Genomic DNA, 13,966 nt, shown 5'->3' on the forward strand with positions numbered 1-13,966 from the left:
TAATTGCTTAGTGGCATTATATAATACAGACTTGTCACAATTACAAAGACGTTTGTGGCAATAGTTTTCAGGTGTTGCTAGGTAGAGGCAAGGAATGGTACCGTATATGGGAAATCGTAGATGTATTGTACAGGAGCTGACAATAGGCTTCTGCCTCACTTGCTTTCCCAATTTCTTCTATAGAAAAAGAACTGCTGTTTTGTATGTCTCAGAGGTGACTGCGCTGCTGTTTCTACAATCCCACGACTTGTTTTCAGCTTTATTTTTGGCTCTGCTAATATTTCCTGGGTTGGTAGACGGGGGAAATACTTTTTTGCTAGCGAGCCTCACAGAGGATGCTGGGCGTACATCAGAGCATTGGACTTAAAACAAATTGAGTCTCTACAATCCCAATGAAAACGCCACCACCTCAGCCTTGTACTCCCAATCATGTGGAGAATTTATGTGGTTATGTTTTTTTTTTCCTGGAGGGTTACTAGAAAGAGTGGGAGAGAAGAAAAACAATCTATTTATTCCACGGTTCAAACTTATTTATTCAGCATTTTCCTGGTTGTGATTCCGGCACGGAGTGGTCCTGGCCCTCTCTGATTTATGAGTCCACTTCTCGTATTCGGCTGGAGATTGATGAAGTCTAAGGGTGCTTATGACAGAAAGCATCTGAGTGGGGAAAGAGAGGCTGCTTATATGAATATTTATGTGCTTGCTAATAATGCCCTTATGTCAGGGCATTGTTTGTGTTTATTTGTATATGTGCGGCTGCACACATTTCTTTTCTTACTCTGTAAATGCATTCCACCCGCAGGACGGAGGAGGGGATTTAGCCATTTTTCTCACCATTTGCAGTGTGATGATGATGTGGGACTTTAGGCTTCTGCTCTGATTGGCCTACTTCCCTTCTAAAGGTTCTGTTCATCGTCTTTGCAACCCTGTTTAGACATTCTGCTGGCTGCACCACGATGTACGAGGAATAAAGCAAACTGTCAGCTGTGTTAATTAAGACAGACATACCATAAAAATCGCCAGTGACAAAATGTTTGACTTCGTAAAACACTTAATTCAAGAAGAAAGCTGGCAAAATAAAGCCGTCAAAGATTACATCTTGTATTTAATCACTGTACAAAAGCCTAAGGATAATGTTTGTTGCAGAACTATCTGCTAACTGCTCTTTCTTCTTGGTTTCAGGAGATCCAGCTGCTGAAGGATGGTCACAATGGGGAGTTTGCTCCACCACGTGTGGTCAGGGAACACAGGTCCGAACCCGCTCTTGTGTGTCATCTCCATATGGGACATTGTGCAGTGGTCCATTAAGGGAAACGCGGAGCTGCAACAACACCGCCACATGCCCCGGTACATACCATTCCTTTCCTCTTTTGCTATATAAAGATGTGATGGTAGAATAACAGTCCATCCTTAAAGCAGGAAAATGTAGCTGAAGATTAGTAATGCTACATATACTTTATATCGTTTTTGTCTGTAAATTCTAACATGGATGCAGTAGGATTTACTATGTAATATCTCAATAGAGGGAAGCCTTGTGATAATTTAGAGGCTTTCCCCACCCCCCCTTGAGCTCACTGTTCCAGCGCTGGGACCCTCTGAATCTAGTTGACGAGGGCATGTTGAATAGGTTTGCACAGCATGCTCTTGTCCATGAAATTGGTGCGGCTGCACTGTGCAGGTGCGAGATGGCCCATGCATGTGCAGTAGCAGGGCTTTTTCCTCCATGCACGAGCAGCACCATGCTATTGCACAGGATGTCAATGCATCTGAACAGCAATGCTCATTCACAGGAAGAGTTCACATTGAAGAATATCACATCATCAGCTGAATTTCAGGATCCCAGAGTCTAGTATGAGGGAAGAGTTGGAGGTTGTGAGGTGTGCCTGTTAGAAACGGGGTTAACAAGACAGGGAAACTATAATTCCTTAGCATGAGCTTTAATTCATCCATAGACATAAAAAAACACTTATTTGAAGTGGTGTGCAAGCACATCTGTATCGCTTTCTTTCAGACACGGCCAGCCAACCATATTTGGGAATGTGATCTGACAGTTTGCTAAACACTGTCCATTCCCTTTTGTCTCCGTTCTCTGTCCTGACAAGTGACTGCTAGGCCAGCAGCTCCTTCCCTCTCCAATGAATTAACACAAACACTTAGCAGATCTAAGTATTCCTGTTTATTCAGAAGCCAGCAGACTGATTGCCCTGACAGCAGTTGTTTCGTGATGTTGAAGGCCAGCATGAGCTATGGCAGGTTGTTTGTGGAAACATACAATGCATTATATTAGAGAGGAAAGTCATCTGTGCAGCCGTAATACATTGGTGAATATTTTTAATTGAAGTACCAAAAATCTATTTATCTCTTGCATGCCATCAGAAAGTTAAAACTCAACTAAATTTAGAACTGATCAAGAGAATATAAACACTACACATAAGCAAAATGGAGAAACAAAATGCCTTTTCTGTGAGTTTTAATATGCCTGTCAAATTGCAGTACATCTTGATTCCTGCCCTCTGCAGATAGATGAGAGGTGGGTCAATCAGAACTGAACATGTAACTCCCATAGTAAGAAGAACATCAGCCAGACTATCAGTCCCGGATTTACCTCACAGGAGAGTATAGGCACAGATGTCCTGCCACATTTGATTTCGCCCTCCATAAACCTACAGATTAGATAGCCAGAAGTACTCTCTATATTAAGTAGCTAGAGAAACCTTAGTATTAAGTAGCTAGAGGTGCACCTGACTGAAGGGAGAATTGGTCAGTGCAATGCTGTAAGCTGGGTAAGTAACCTCTCATTTACACTCTCATCAGGACTCTGTATAGAGAAGGAGGGAGGCACTAGGGAGGGGAGTTAGCCACCTTTCCATCAGGCGCCTGTAGGCACATGCCTACAGTGCCTTATGGTAAATCCGGCCCTGCAGACTATATTTCCAAGCACTGTGGTAGAAAACGTGGATGAAGGTAGTGCCAAAGGGCAGCGAAGGACCAATGACAAGCATGGAGCATGAGAATAGTCTGCCCATGTTTCTTTAGCTGCATAGCTCATCCCCACCTCATAGGGAGTGTGATTTAAAATCTCACTTTCCGAACTGGAAGCTAAGTGGGTATTGGCCTTACATTTTCTTTACACAATCCCAATCTAAAAGTAATGAGCCTATTGGAAGATAGTGCAGGATATTGTTAACCAGACTTCCACAAGAGGCTGTTGTAGATGCTGAAATATGTAAGGAATTTAGTTAAGACACTCATAAGCAACGCTGTTCACCTTTCTTCCGGGGGCCTATTACTACTGCAATAGATATCTAGTGCACGCAAAGCACTATGAGAGGTTTTAGAAGATACTTCAAACACAGTCTGGTCATGCTCCTACACAGTCCCAGCCCTTCCTGCCTAGCATTGCTTCTTACCCTAGTTATGCTGGAGGTGGCAATTAGAGCCTAGTCACTCACTAAATGGAGGGGAATATCATTTGATGCCTCACCAGTTTCATGCTTTGCAATAAGTTAAAGAGAAACTTCACTGAATATAGCTTAATTAATAATTAATTGCTTATTTTTAATAATCTCAATTTATAAATTATATAGGAAGTGTTGCCATTTTGTAAAAATATTTCCTCACCCTGATTTACAATTTTAAAGCTCTGTACTGCTGGTAGGTGCATCACTAGGGAATGTTTGTTTACTGTTTGTTTTAAAATCAGTAGAAAAGAAAAAAGAGAAAACCTGTAAATCAAGAACAGCTTATTAAAAAAAAGTGTACACAGTGGTTGCATGCACATAAGTAGAGTTGCACAACACCTTCATTTACTAACCTTTCAGCAACCCTGACTATGGCCGGATATGGTTCCAATGAGGACTGAATTCCTAAATCCTGTGCCACATAATTCAAGGTGGATTTAAATGAATTTAGGCTAGATTCATCTATCGCATGTAACCTATGTCCATGTCCAGCTCAGCAGTACCTTAGTAAATGAGGCTCCAAATGTTATCCCTTTATGAGCTGCATGCTTGGTTGTAATATGTGACACAGAAACCTACTGAATCTAAAATCTCTGCAATTGGCATTTTTAAGTAGGGGTCAATAATGGCAGCTTTCACATTCCGTTTTAAAAAGCGGAGACTCACTGTGAAAAGAATATGCTAGCTTAGAGTATATAGTGTCAAGGTAAAGGATGAATGATGCTTGTAGAGCCAAGGACTAGCGGCACCTAATAAGAAAAGATTGTACAGGTTGGCAGCAGCCATTAGAACTGTCTGAAAGGAGCTCTTTCATTTTTTAATAGAATTCTACTTAAAAATGTTCAACATGCATTACTTGCCACTGAGTAATAGATTAGAGACCCAAAGACCATTTAGATACTATAGGAGCACATAAATAGCGATTACACAGCCTGCTGAGACAAGGCTACAGCATATAGTACATGCAAGAGAGAAGCATTCAATGCAAAAAATCCATGACCTCTACTAGACAACTAAAATATAATAGAAATTACACAAGTGTCCTCATTACTAAGCATTCTGTTTATCTTGTCTTATTCTGAACAAATACATTATGAAATCGTGTATATATGTGCAGTCTGAAACATGCAATAGGAGACCCTTGAATGGAGATAGACAACATATCTTATAGGTGCATTGGCTTTTGTACACAGAATACAAATACATTAACATTGAAATGTTAAAGGGAAATAAATTACTCTTAGTCGAGTAGACCCCATACAGGGCCACTTGTTGACGAAACACTGAGAGTACTTAAAAGTAATTTTTAAAATGTGGTTGTATATTCAACGCTATTAACCCAGTTTGTTTTACATGTCTTCCGCTAAAAAAAAAAATGGTTTGAAAACAAAAAACTCAAAAGAAATAAGGGCAAGAATGTGAACCAATCTAGTAACATAAGCAAAGATAGCAAAGGAATTAAAGTGATACAATCTTAAAATTACCTCAGATAACCACTCAAGAGTTATAGGAAATGTTTGGTCTTGTAACTGGTAGGTCTCCAGGTGTCCGGTCACTCTCCAAGGTGAAGGTACCATCGTGAAAAAAAAAAACACTTCTGACCCTACACTAAAGTATGGTAATAAGTTTGGAACTTGAAGTAGCCAGGAGGCACCGAGCAACAGACTCTATCTCTGTCACAACAATTCACACACATATACTGTATTTATGAAATATACAAAAAAGAAAGGACTTTTTTGTTGGGACTATAAGACTCACTTTTTCTTCTCCAAAAGTGGGGAAAACAAGTCACTGCGTTTTATAGTCCAAATGCAGGAAGTTCCTGACTTGTGAACACCAACCAATATGAACCTCTAACCCGCCGCAATGTCGGGGACATGAAGGGGCATAGAGGAGGACACAAGGAGTACAGAGGCAGACACATGGGGCACACAGGAGGACAGAGGAGGACACAGGGAGACACAAGAGGTACAAGGTGGCATGAGGTACAAAGGGGGCATAATCCACTAGATGCCCCTTCACCATGGAAGCACCAGGTTCAGTATATATATATATATATATATGCACACACAGTGGGATGCGAACGTTTGGGCAACCTTGTTAATCGCCATGATTTTCCTGTATAAATCGGTGGTTGTGTGGTTGTTATGATAAGAAAAAACATTATTGTGCACTTTCTGTAAATCCAATAAACTTTACATCACTTCTCAAATATCACTGTGTGTGTCTCCTATATGATATATTTAACTGACATTTTTTATCCTAACAACCAATGGTTTATACCGGAAAATCATGATGATTAACAAGCTTTCGCATTTCACTGTATAAACTATATATATATATATATATATATATATATATATATATATATATACTGCATATATATGTATATATATATATATATATATATATATATATATATTCCCTGTTTTTTGTCCTCTAAACCTAAGTGTGTCTTATGGTGAGGAGCGTCTTATAGTTCATAAAATAAGGGTGGGTGACACTAACTACCAAAAACAAGAGCAATGATATCAGAAATGATACTAAGTGCCCTGATAACGCGTTTCATGGCACTGGCAACTTCTTCAGGTTTGTGGCAAAGGAAATGTTTATTATACTTCTAACAGCACTCCGTGCCACTCATACATTGCATGTCATGGTGCTTGCCACTCATTCAAGTCAGTGCCGAATTAAATGTACCTGCATGTTATGGCTGTAGTAGCGTCGCATGCCAGTCAGACAATGCATTTCATTGCACTTGCCCCTTCTTTGGGTATGTGTCCAAGTAAATGTTTAATATGGCTCAAGGAAACACATTGTGTAAATGTTTTAACCACTTAAGGACCAGGATATTCTGCTCTGATCTGTGCTGCGTGGGCTCTCCAGCCCACAGCACAGATCAGGTTTCAGCCAGGGCGACCAGACTTCACCCCTTTTTTCCCCACTAGGGGGATGTCCTGCTGGGGGGGGGGGTCTGATCGCCGCCGGCTATGTTTGTGTTGCGGGGGGGGGGGGGCTCCTCAAAGCCCCCCCCCCACAGCGTTTTCCACCCTCCCTTCCTCTCCCTCCCTCTCCCTCTCCCTCTGGGCTGCGCAGGACGGATTTCCGTCCTGCGCTGCTTAGGATAGGCTTCAGCCTATCAAATGCCGGCGATCCCCTGCCAATCAGAGCAGCAGCACCGTATGATGTAAGCAGCGGGGATTTCTTCCCCACGAGTTTACATTTAGCCTGCGAGCCGCGATCGGCGGCTCGCAGACTGTTCACGTAGACAGCCTCCGTGAACTGACATGGAAAGGCGGTCAGTTAAGTGGTAAATGTCTGATATCATGCCTATGTGTCTTTTTGGAGGTCAGTGTCATATATATATATATATATATATATATATATATATATTATATATATATATATATATATATATATATATATATATTTATTTTTATTTTTATTCATATACAGTATATGTGAATTTATTGACAGAGACAAAGAGTATTCTTGGGCGCACTCTAGCTAGTTCCAAGCTCTCGTGCAGAATCATCATTAGCCTTAAAAACAATCTGTGTTTTATGGTGTCCATACTCCATAGCAGTTCCTTGGGCAATCTCCATTCAGATAAGACTAAAGATTGTCCCATGTGATGCCATTAGCAACAATAGAGCCAATCACTTTAAAATATCCACTTTCAGGTTCAAGGCAGGAATGCCAGGGATCCACAAAAAAGGACTTGGCTGGTTTACTGGTTTAAGCACTAATGTATTTTGTGGATTTTGTATGAAGGGACACATATAGAGTTGAGCCGAAATTTTCGTAATTTCGCATTACTATAATTACGCATGCAAAATTTGCGATTACGATGCGAAATTACGGTAGCGTAATTGCCATTGAAATCGTAATTGAAAATACCGTAAGCGTAATTTTCAACGCGTAATTTCGCGTTTCGTTCATGCCGTAATTTCGCATTAAATGCTACCGTAATTTCGCATTAAACCGTAACGCTCTGTATAATATAAAAAAGCCGCCGACTTTAAGGGTTAATAGCAAAGCTCCCTTAAATGCTAAGAGCCTCAAATTTGGAGAATATATTAAGGAGATCAGGAGGAATAAAAGGAACATTTTTTTTTTCAAAAAGACCTTATAGTTTTTGAGAAAATCGATGTTAAAGTTTCAAAGTAAAAATGTATACATTTAAAGACCCGCCGACTTTAACGGTTAATTGCAAAGCCTGCTTAAAGTTTAGGAACACCAAATTCCTAGGGTATATTAAGGGGATCAGTGGGAATAAGAGGACATTTTTTTTTTCAAAAAGACCTTATAGTTTTTGAGAAAATCGATTTTTAAGTTTCAAGGGCAAAAATGTCTTTTAAATGCGGAAAATGTCATTTTTTTTTGCACAGGTAACAATAGTGTATTATTTTCATAGATTCCCCCAAGTGGGAAGAGTTTTACTTACTTCGTTCTGAGTGTGGGAAATATAAAAAAAAAACGACGTGGGGTCCCCCCTCCCAGACCTCTTTAACCCCTTGTCCCCCATGCAGGCTGGGATAGCCAGAATGCGGAGCACCGGCCGCGTGGGGCTCCGCACCCTGACTATACCAGCCCGCATGGTCCATGGATTGGGGGGTCTCGGAAGGGGAGGGGCAGCCAAGCTTTCCCCTCCCCCTCCGAGCCCTTGTCCAATCCAAGGACAAGGGGCTCTTCCAGGGCCGGATTTACGCCTCAGGAGCCTATAGGCACAGAAGTTCTGGCGCCCTAAACTCCGCCCCTCAACAAGGCCACACCCTTCTCCAAGTCACACCCACTTCTTCTGGTGGGATTAAAGGGAACCTGAAAGGAGAATTATATAGAGGTTGCCATATTTATTTCCTTTAAAGTGGACCTGCACTCTTGCACAGGACAAAAGGAAAACCGAGAAATGCACCCTACATGTATTTAGAGAATTTAGCCTGTCAAATTACCCCTCATTTGTGTTTAATTACAAGTTGTAATTTGATCTCTCCCCGAGTCGCCTGACTGCCACGGCAGATAAGGCAGTTAAGCTTATTTGAAGGCACAGGATATTAACAATATGTCTACTTACATGAAAGCAGGAAGAAGACACTGCATGTTCATTGCAGAATTTGTATTGGATGTAACAAAGAAATGTTTTTCTTTAATTGTTATTATGCTGTTTTGTATCTTTTAGGGCAGAGAGAAAGTTCTGAGTTCACATTAACTTTAAGGCTATACCAGTTGCCTGGCAGTCCTGCTGATCCTATGCCTCTAATACTTTTATCTATAGACCCTGAATAAGCATAAGATCAGATGTTTCTGACTGCATGCTTGTTTCAGGTGTGCAATTCAGACACTACTGAATGTAAAGAGATCAGCAGGACAGCCAGGCAACTGGTATAGTTTTAAAGGAAATAAATATGGCATCCTTCATACACTTTTCGCTGCATGTTCCCTTTAAACCACACATTTCGAAACTCCATGCACCTAAGCACATGTATTCTAAGGTATTACTTCGTCCAGCAGCAGATGTAAGGGCTGGTTCACACAATGAGCATTTTGAGTTCTGTTTTTAATCGCTAGCGCAGGCACAACCATATTTTCTGAATCCTTTAAGAGAACCAGAACAAAACTGCAGATTCAGAAACACATACTTACCTAAGGAGAAGCTTCCCATACTGTCCTCTGCCCGGGTCCCTCCAGCTGAAGTAATGTCGTTATCGTGGCCACACTCATCTGACACAAGCGCAGCCATACTTCACCTGTGCAAGTACGGCTGTCATTTTGGTCCCAGGTGCACTTTAACAAATATTTTGCTATTTTTCTGGAAACCTTTTCCTACCTCCACTCCACTCCACTCCACTCCTAAAGCCTGGATCACCTGACAGGTCACCGTCAGCCACAGCCTTTTAATGGATCCCAACCCCTCCTGATCCCCTTATCATTGTGACACAATGTGCATGATCTGATTTCTGAATCCCTCTCTGTCTCAATATAAGGTACACACTGCTCTGCAGCTCCTACCTGTCAGTGCTGCAGACTACAGTCCAGGAATTCTAAGCAGCCATGGAGGGCTGTATAGGAGAGAGGAATCCTGTCCTGAGCAGTCACAGACATCATTCATGATGCTCGCTGGACAGTAAAAAAAACATTCTGTGCATACCCATATCAGAGGCCGGGATCTCAGCTGGCAAGTTCAGCAAAGTTCACAGGCAGCCTGGCCAAACATAAACATGCAGCTGCCTTGCCTATAGTCCTTCAGCCTGACCCTCTCTACGGAGTTCTGACCAGATACAGCCTGTGTGCTAAAGCCCAGTCTCTCACCTACCGTGTCTGTGCTGCCCCACGATCCCCTCAGGGCTCAGCTGCAGGACTTCCACAGTAAGCACTCGCTGGGCTTTTTACGATCAGTCCCAGCTGCATTGCAAGCAAGAAGCAGGTGTAGCACAGGGACAGAGCGGGGGGCGGAGTTAAGTGGCCACAACTAAAACACTTGGAACGGGGAGCGGAAAACTTTAAAAGCTGATAACGAGAGGAGCTTGGAAGGGGAGCCAGGGAGGTGGATCTCAGTCTCTGCTCTATAGTCTGCTCTCCCATAAGTAAAAGTAGGAAAGGTCTGGGATTGTATTAACAAGGTCAGAGCAGGAGCATTATTCGTCCCCCCCACCCTACTTCAGTGGAACTGTCCCAACTTGATGTGGACGCTGCACGCACCGCTGCAAATCTTTCTGCATTTCCCAGAGAGATGCGAATTACCGGCGATTACTTCATCAGACCCGACAGTCCCCGCCTCTCACATGCTTGCCGCCTATAGGCACGTGCCTACAGTGCCTAGTGGTAAATCCGGCCCTGGGCTCTTCTCCACCTCCAATGGGCGGTGGAGGTGGAGGCCACGATTTCCTGGGGGGGGGGTTCATGATGGAATCTGGGAGTCCCCTTTAAAAAGGGGTCCCCCAGATGCCCACCCCCCCTCCCAGGAGAAATGAGTATAGAGGTACTTGTACCCCTTACCCATTTCCTTTAAGAGTTCAAAGTAAATAAACACACAAACACTTAGAAAAAATATTTTAATTGAACAAAAAACATAACCACGAAAAAAGTCCTTTAATGTTCTTAATTAACCATTAATACTTACCTGTCCCTTTAAATAAATGATCCCTCGCAATAGCCTCGGAAATGTTCTATCAGTTACAATGTAACAAAGTTATTACAATGTAACAAATTTGTTACATTGTAACTACGCCGCACCCGACGTCACTCACCGCTCAGCCGCCGCACGGACCCGACAGAGCTCTGAGCTATATAGCTCAGAGCTCTCTAAGCATCTTTGTATTTGGGGTCCAAGGAGCCCCATTGGTCCTTAGCAGACCAATGGGGTTCCTTCTGATTTGAAGAAACCCCATTGGTCTGCTAAGGACCAATGGGGCTCTTTGGAGCCCAAATTCAAAGATGCTTAGAGAGCTCTGAGCTATATAGCTCAGAGCTCTGTCGGGTCCGGACTCCGTGCAGGACGCTAAGTCCCCGCCGGCTCCGCTGCCCTCCCCGCCTCTCCCACATGTCACCCACATGTCACCCACATGTGGGTGACATGTGGGTGACAGATGTGGGTGGGGTGGACAGCGGGAGCTGCGGGGACTTAGCGTCCTGCACGGACGCGTAATTGCTGCGGCGGCTGAACGGCGAGTGACGTCGGGTGCGGCGTAGTTACAATGTAACAAAGTTGTTACATTGTAATAACTTTGTTCCATTGTAACTGATAGAACATTTCCGAGGCTATTGCGAGGGATCATTTATTTAAAGGGACAGGTAAGTATTATTGGTTAATTAAGAATATTAAAGGACTTTTTTCGTGGTTATGTTTTTTGTTCAATTAAAATACTTTTTCTAAGTGTTTGTGTGTTTATTTACTTTTAACTCTTAAAGGAAATGGGTAAGGGGTACAAGTACCTCTATACTCATTTCTCCTGGGAGGGGGGGTGGGCATCTGGGGGACCCCTTTTTAAAGGGGACTCCCAGATGCCACCATGAACCCCCCCCCCAGGAAATCGCGGCCTCCACCTCCACCGCCCATCGGAGGTGGAGAAGAGCCCCTTGTCCTTGGATTGGACAAGGGCTCGGAGGGGGAGGGGAAAGCTTGGCTGCCCCTCCCCTTCCGAGACCCCCCAATCCATGGACCATGCGGGCTGGTATAGTCAGGGTGCGGAGCCCCACGCGGCTGGTGCTCCGCATTCTGGCTATCCCAGCCTGCATGGGGGACAAGGGGTTAAAGAGGTCTGGGAGGGGGACCCCACGTCATTTTTTTTTATATTTCCCACACTTAGAACGAAGTAAGTAAAACTCTTCCCACTTGGGGGAATCTATGAAAATAATATACTATTGTTACCTGTGCAAAAAAAACTGACATTTTCCGCATTTAAAAGACATTTTTGCCCTTGAAACTTAAAAATCGATTTTCTCAAAAACTATAAGGTCTTTTTGAAAAAAAAATGTTTCCTCTTATTCCCACTGATCCCCTTAATATACCCTAGGAATTTGGTGTTCCTAAACTTTAAGCAGGCTTTGCAATTAACCGTTAAAGTCGGCGGGTTTTTAAATGTATACATTTGTACTTTGAAACTTTAACATCGATTTTCTCAAAAACTATAAGGTCTTTTTGAAAAAAATGTTTTCCTCTTATTCCTCCTGATCTCCTTAATATATTCTCCAAATTTGAGGCTCTTAGCATTTAAGGGGGCTTTGCTATTAACCCTTAAAGTCGGCGGCTACCTAATATTGATCCATGCGTCAACTTTTCCGCTTGGGAGCATGGCCATACGCATTAATTTCGTAATACCCACTGTAATGCGAAAATTACACGAAAATTACGCTTACGCGAAATTTCGCGAAATCCTTCTTCATTACGATTATGTACTTACGGCCATAATCGTAATTACACTAATTACGCGATATTTCGCGAAGTCGTAATTACGTCATTACGCTCATCTCTAGACACATAAATATTGTCACATAATATGCTAATTTTGTGGGCAAATCTGAAAGTAAATATACCTGTAAGTGAAGATGATTGCGATGACTGCTTTTCTTTTAGTGAGACTGCAAGCTGATAGAAGGATTTTCCCTTTAACTTTATCTATTCTACTTGACAAGGCTTTTAATACCTGTTGTTTCTTTTTACACATCTGCTGACCTGTCAGTAACTGCAGTTCCATGTTTTTGACAGGTGTAAGGGCTAGATCATGGATAAGTGCATTACACTGCGTTTTAACACAACATACATGACTTTCTGTTGTGGGTTGTATTGCAGGTGGTGCTGACACTTGCTATTCATTTGATGAATGGCAGTGTGTCCACTGTCCAGAAATATTTGTACAGCAGTTCAACAGAACAAACAGTAATACTGAAGATAGGTGTAAAAGCATTGACGAGCTAGAAAAGCATTGACAAGTTCTGTGTGCCCATTGTGTGTCCAGTACATTAAAACACAACACAGCACTAATCACTATTTACTAAACTAAATTAAACTTTACACGCCCAGGCAGCACATGTAAAGTTTATCTGGAAGTACGAAACTATGTAACATGAGAGCAGTAAAAAAGGGCGCTGGCAGCTAGTGGACGAAAAGGGCGCCACCATTCACTCCCATAATAATATTAAAGGACTTCCGAGGCCAAAACTAAGAAAATTACACTGCACCTTTTTCTTAGCCAGATCCACGGAGGACGCCCTGCGCGTCCTCCGCTCCGTTCTGCCGTCAGTGTCGGCCTATTCGTTCCCCCAGGGCAAGCCCCGACCCCACCGAACGGGTCGCATCGATGCCACCCCTAAGATGGCCGCCGCCTTGATCCGCGGCTGCGCAGTACGCTTTGCCGCGATTGCGACTGCGCAGCCTTTAGCCCGCCTCTCGCGCGTATGGGTCCCGGCATCCTCCTGAAGCGTGCGGCGGGAGGCGGGCTAAAGGCTGCGCAGTCACAATTGCGGCAAAGCGTACTGCGCAGCCGCGGATCAAGGCGGCGGCCATCTTAGGGGTGGCATCGATGCGACCCGTTCGGTGGGGTCGGGGCTTGCCCTGGGGGAACGAATAGGCCGACATTGACGGCAGAACGGAGCGGAGGACGCGCAGGGCGTCCTCCGTGGATTCGGCTAAGAAAAAGGTACAGTGTAATTTTCTTAGTTTTGGCCTCGGAAGTCCTTTAACGTTTATAACTGCACCCGGAGATTATTAGCATTTTCAAACTGCTCCCGTGACAAATCATGTTTACAAATATATTAAACTAATCTATGGTATTTAACTAAATCGTTATTTAAAATGTTATCACTTACTGTTTGTTAAACATTATTATCCACATAATAAAGGGATCAGTAAGTAAATCGTAATATATTTTTTACAGTCACTATTTGTAAAACGTTATTATTCACACAATTAAGTGATCACTAAGGGGGGGTCTAAGGTTTAGGCAATACTAGGGGGGATTTAGGGTTAGGCACCACCAGGGGATCTTAGGGTTAGGCACCACCAGGGG

The 13,966-nt window shown here is 43.0% G+C and overlaps 1 protein-coding gene across 15 annotated transcripts in view; it reads left to right on the forward strand.

Annotated features, from left to right (window-relative positions):
- Positions 1-13,966, forward strand: part of ADGRB2 (adhesion G protein-coupled receptor B2) — a 751,710-nt gene that overhangs the window by 462,623 nt on the left and 275,121 nt on the right. For all 15 annotated transcript variants that reach the window (XM_068268896.1, XM_068268901.1, XM_068268898.1 and 12 more), the window contains one exon: positions 1,183-1,347. In XM_068268896.1, the coding sequence (XP_068124997.1) occupies positions 1,183-1,347 (165 nt within the window). The remainder of the gene's footprint in view (positions 1-1,182; positions 1,348-13,966) is intronic.

This window comes from Hyperolius riggenbachi, chromosome 2 (genome assembly GCF_040937935.1).
Source record: "Hyperolius riggenbachi isolate aHypRig1 chromosome 2, aHypRig1.pri, whole genome shotgun sequence".
Lineage (NCBI taxonomy): Eukaryota > Metazoa > Chordata > Amphibia > Anura > Hyperoliidae > Hyperolius > Hyperolius riggenbachi.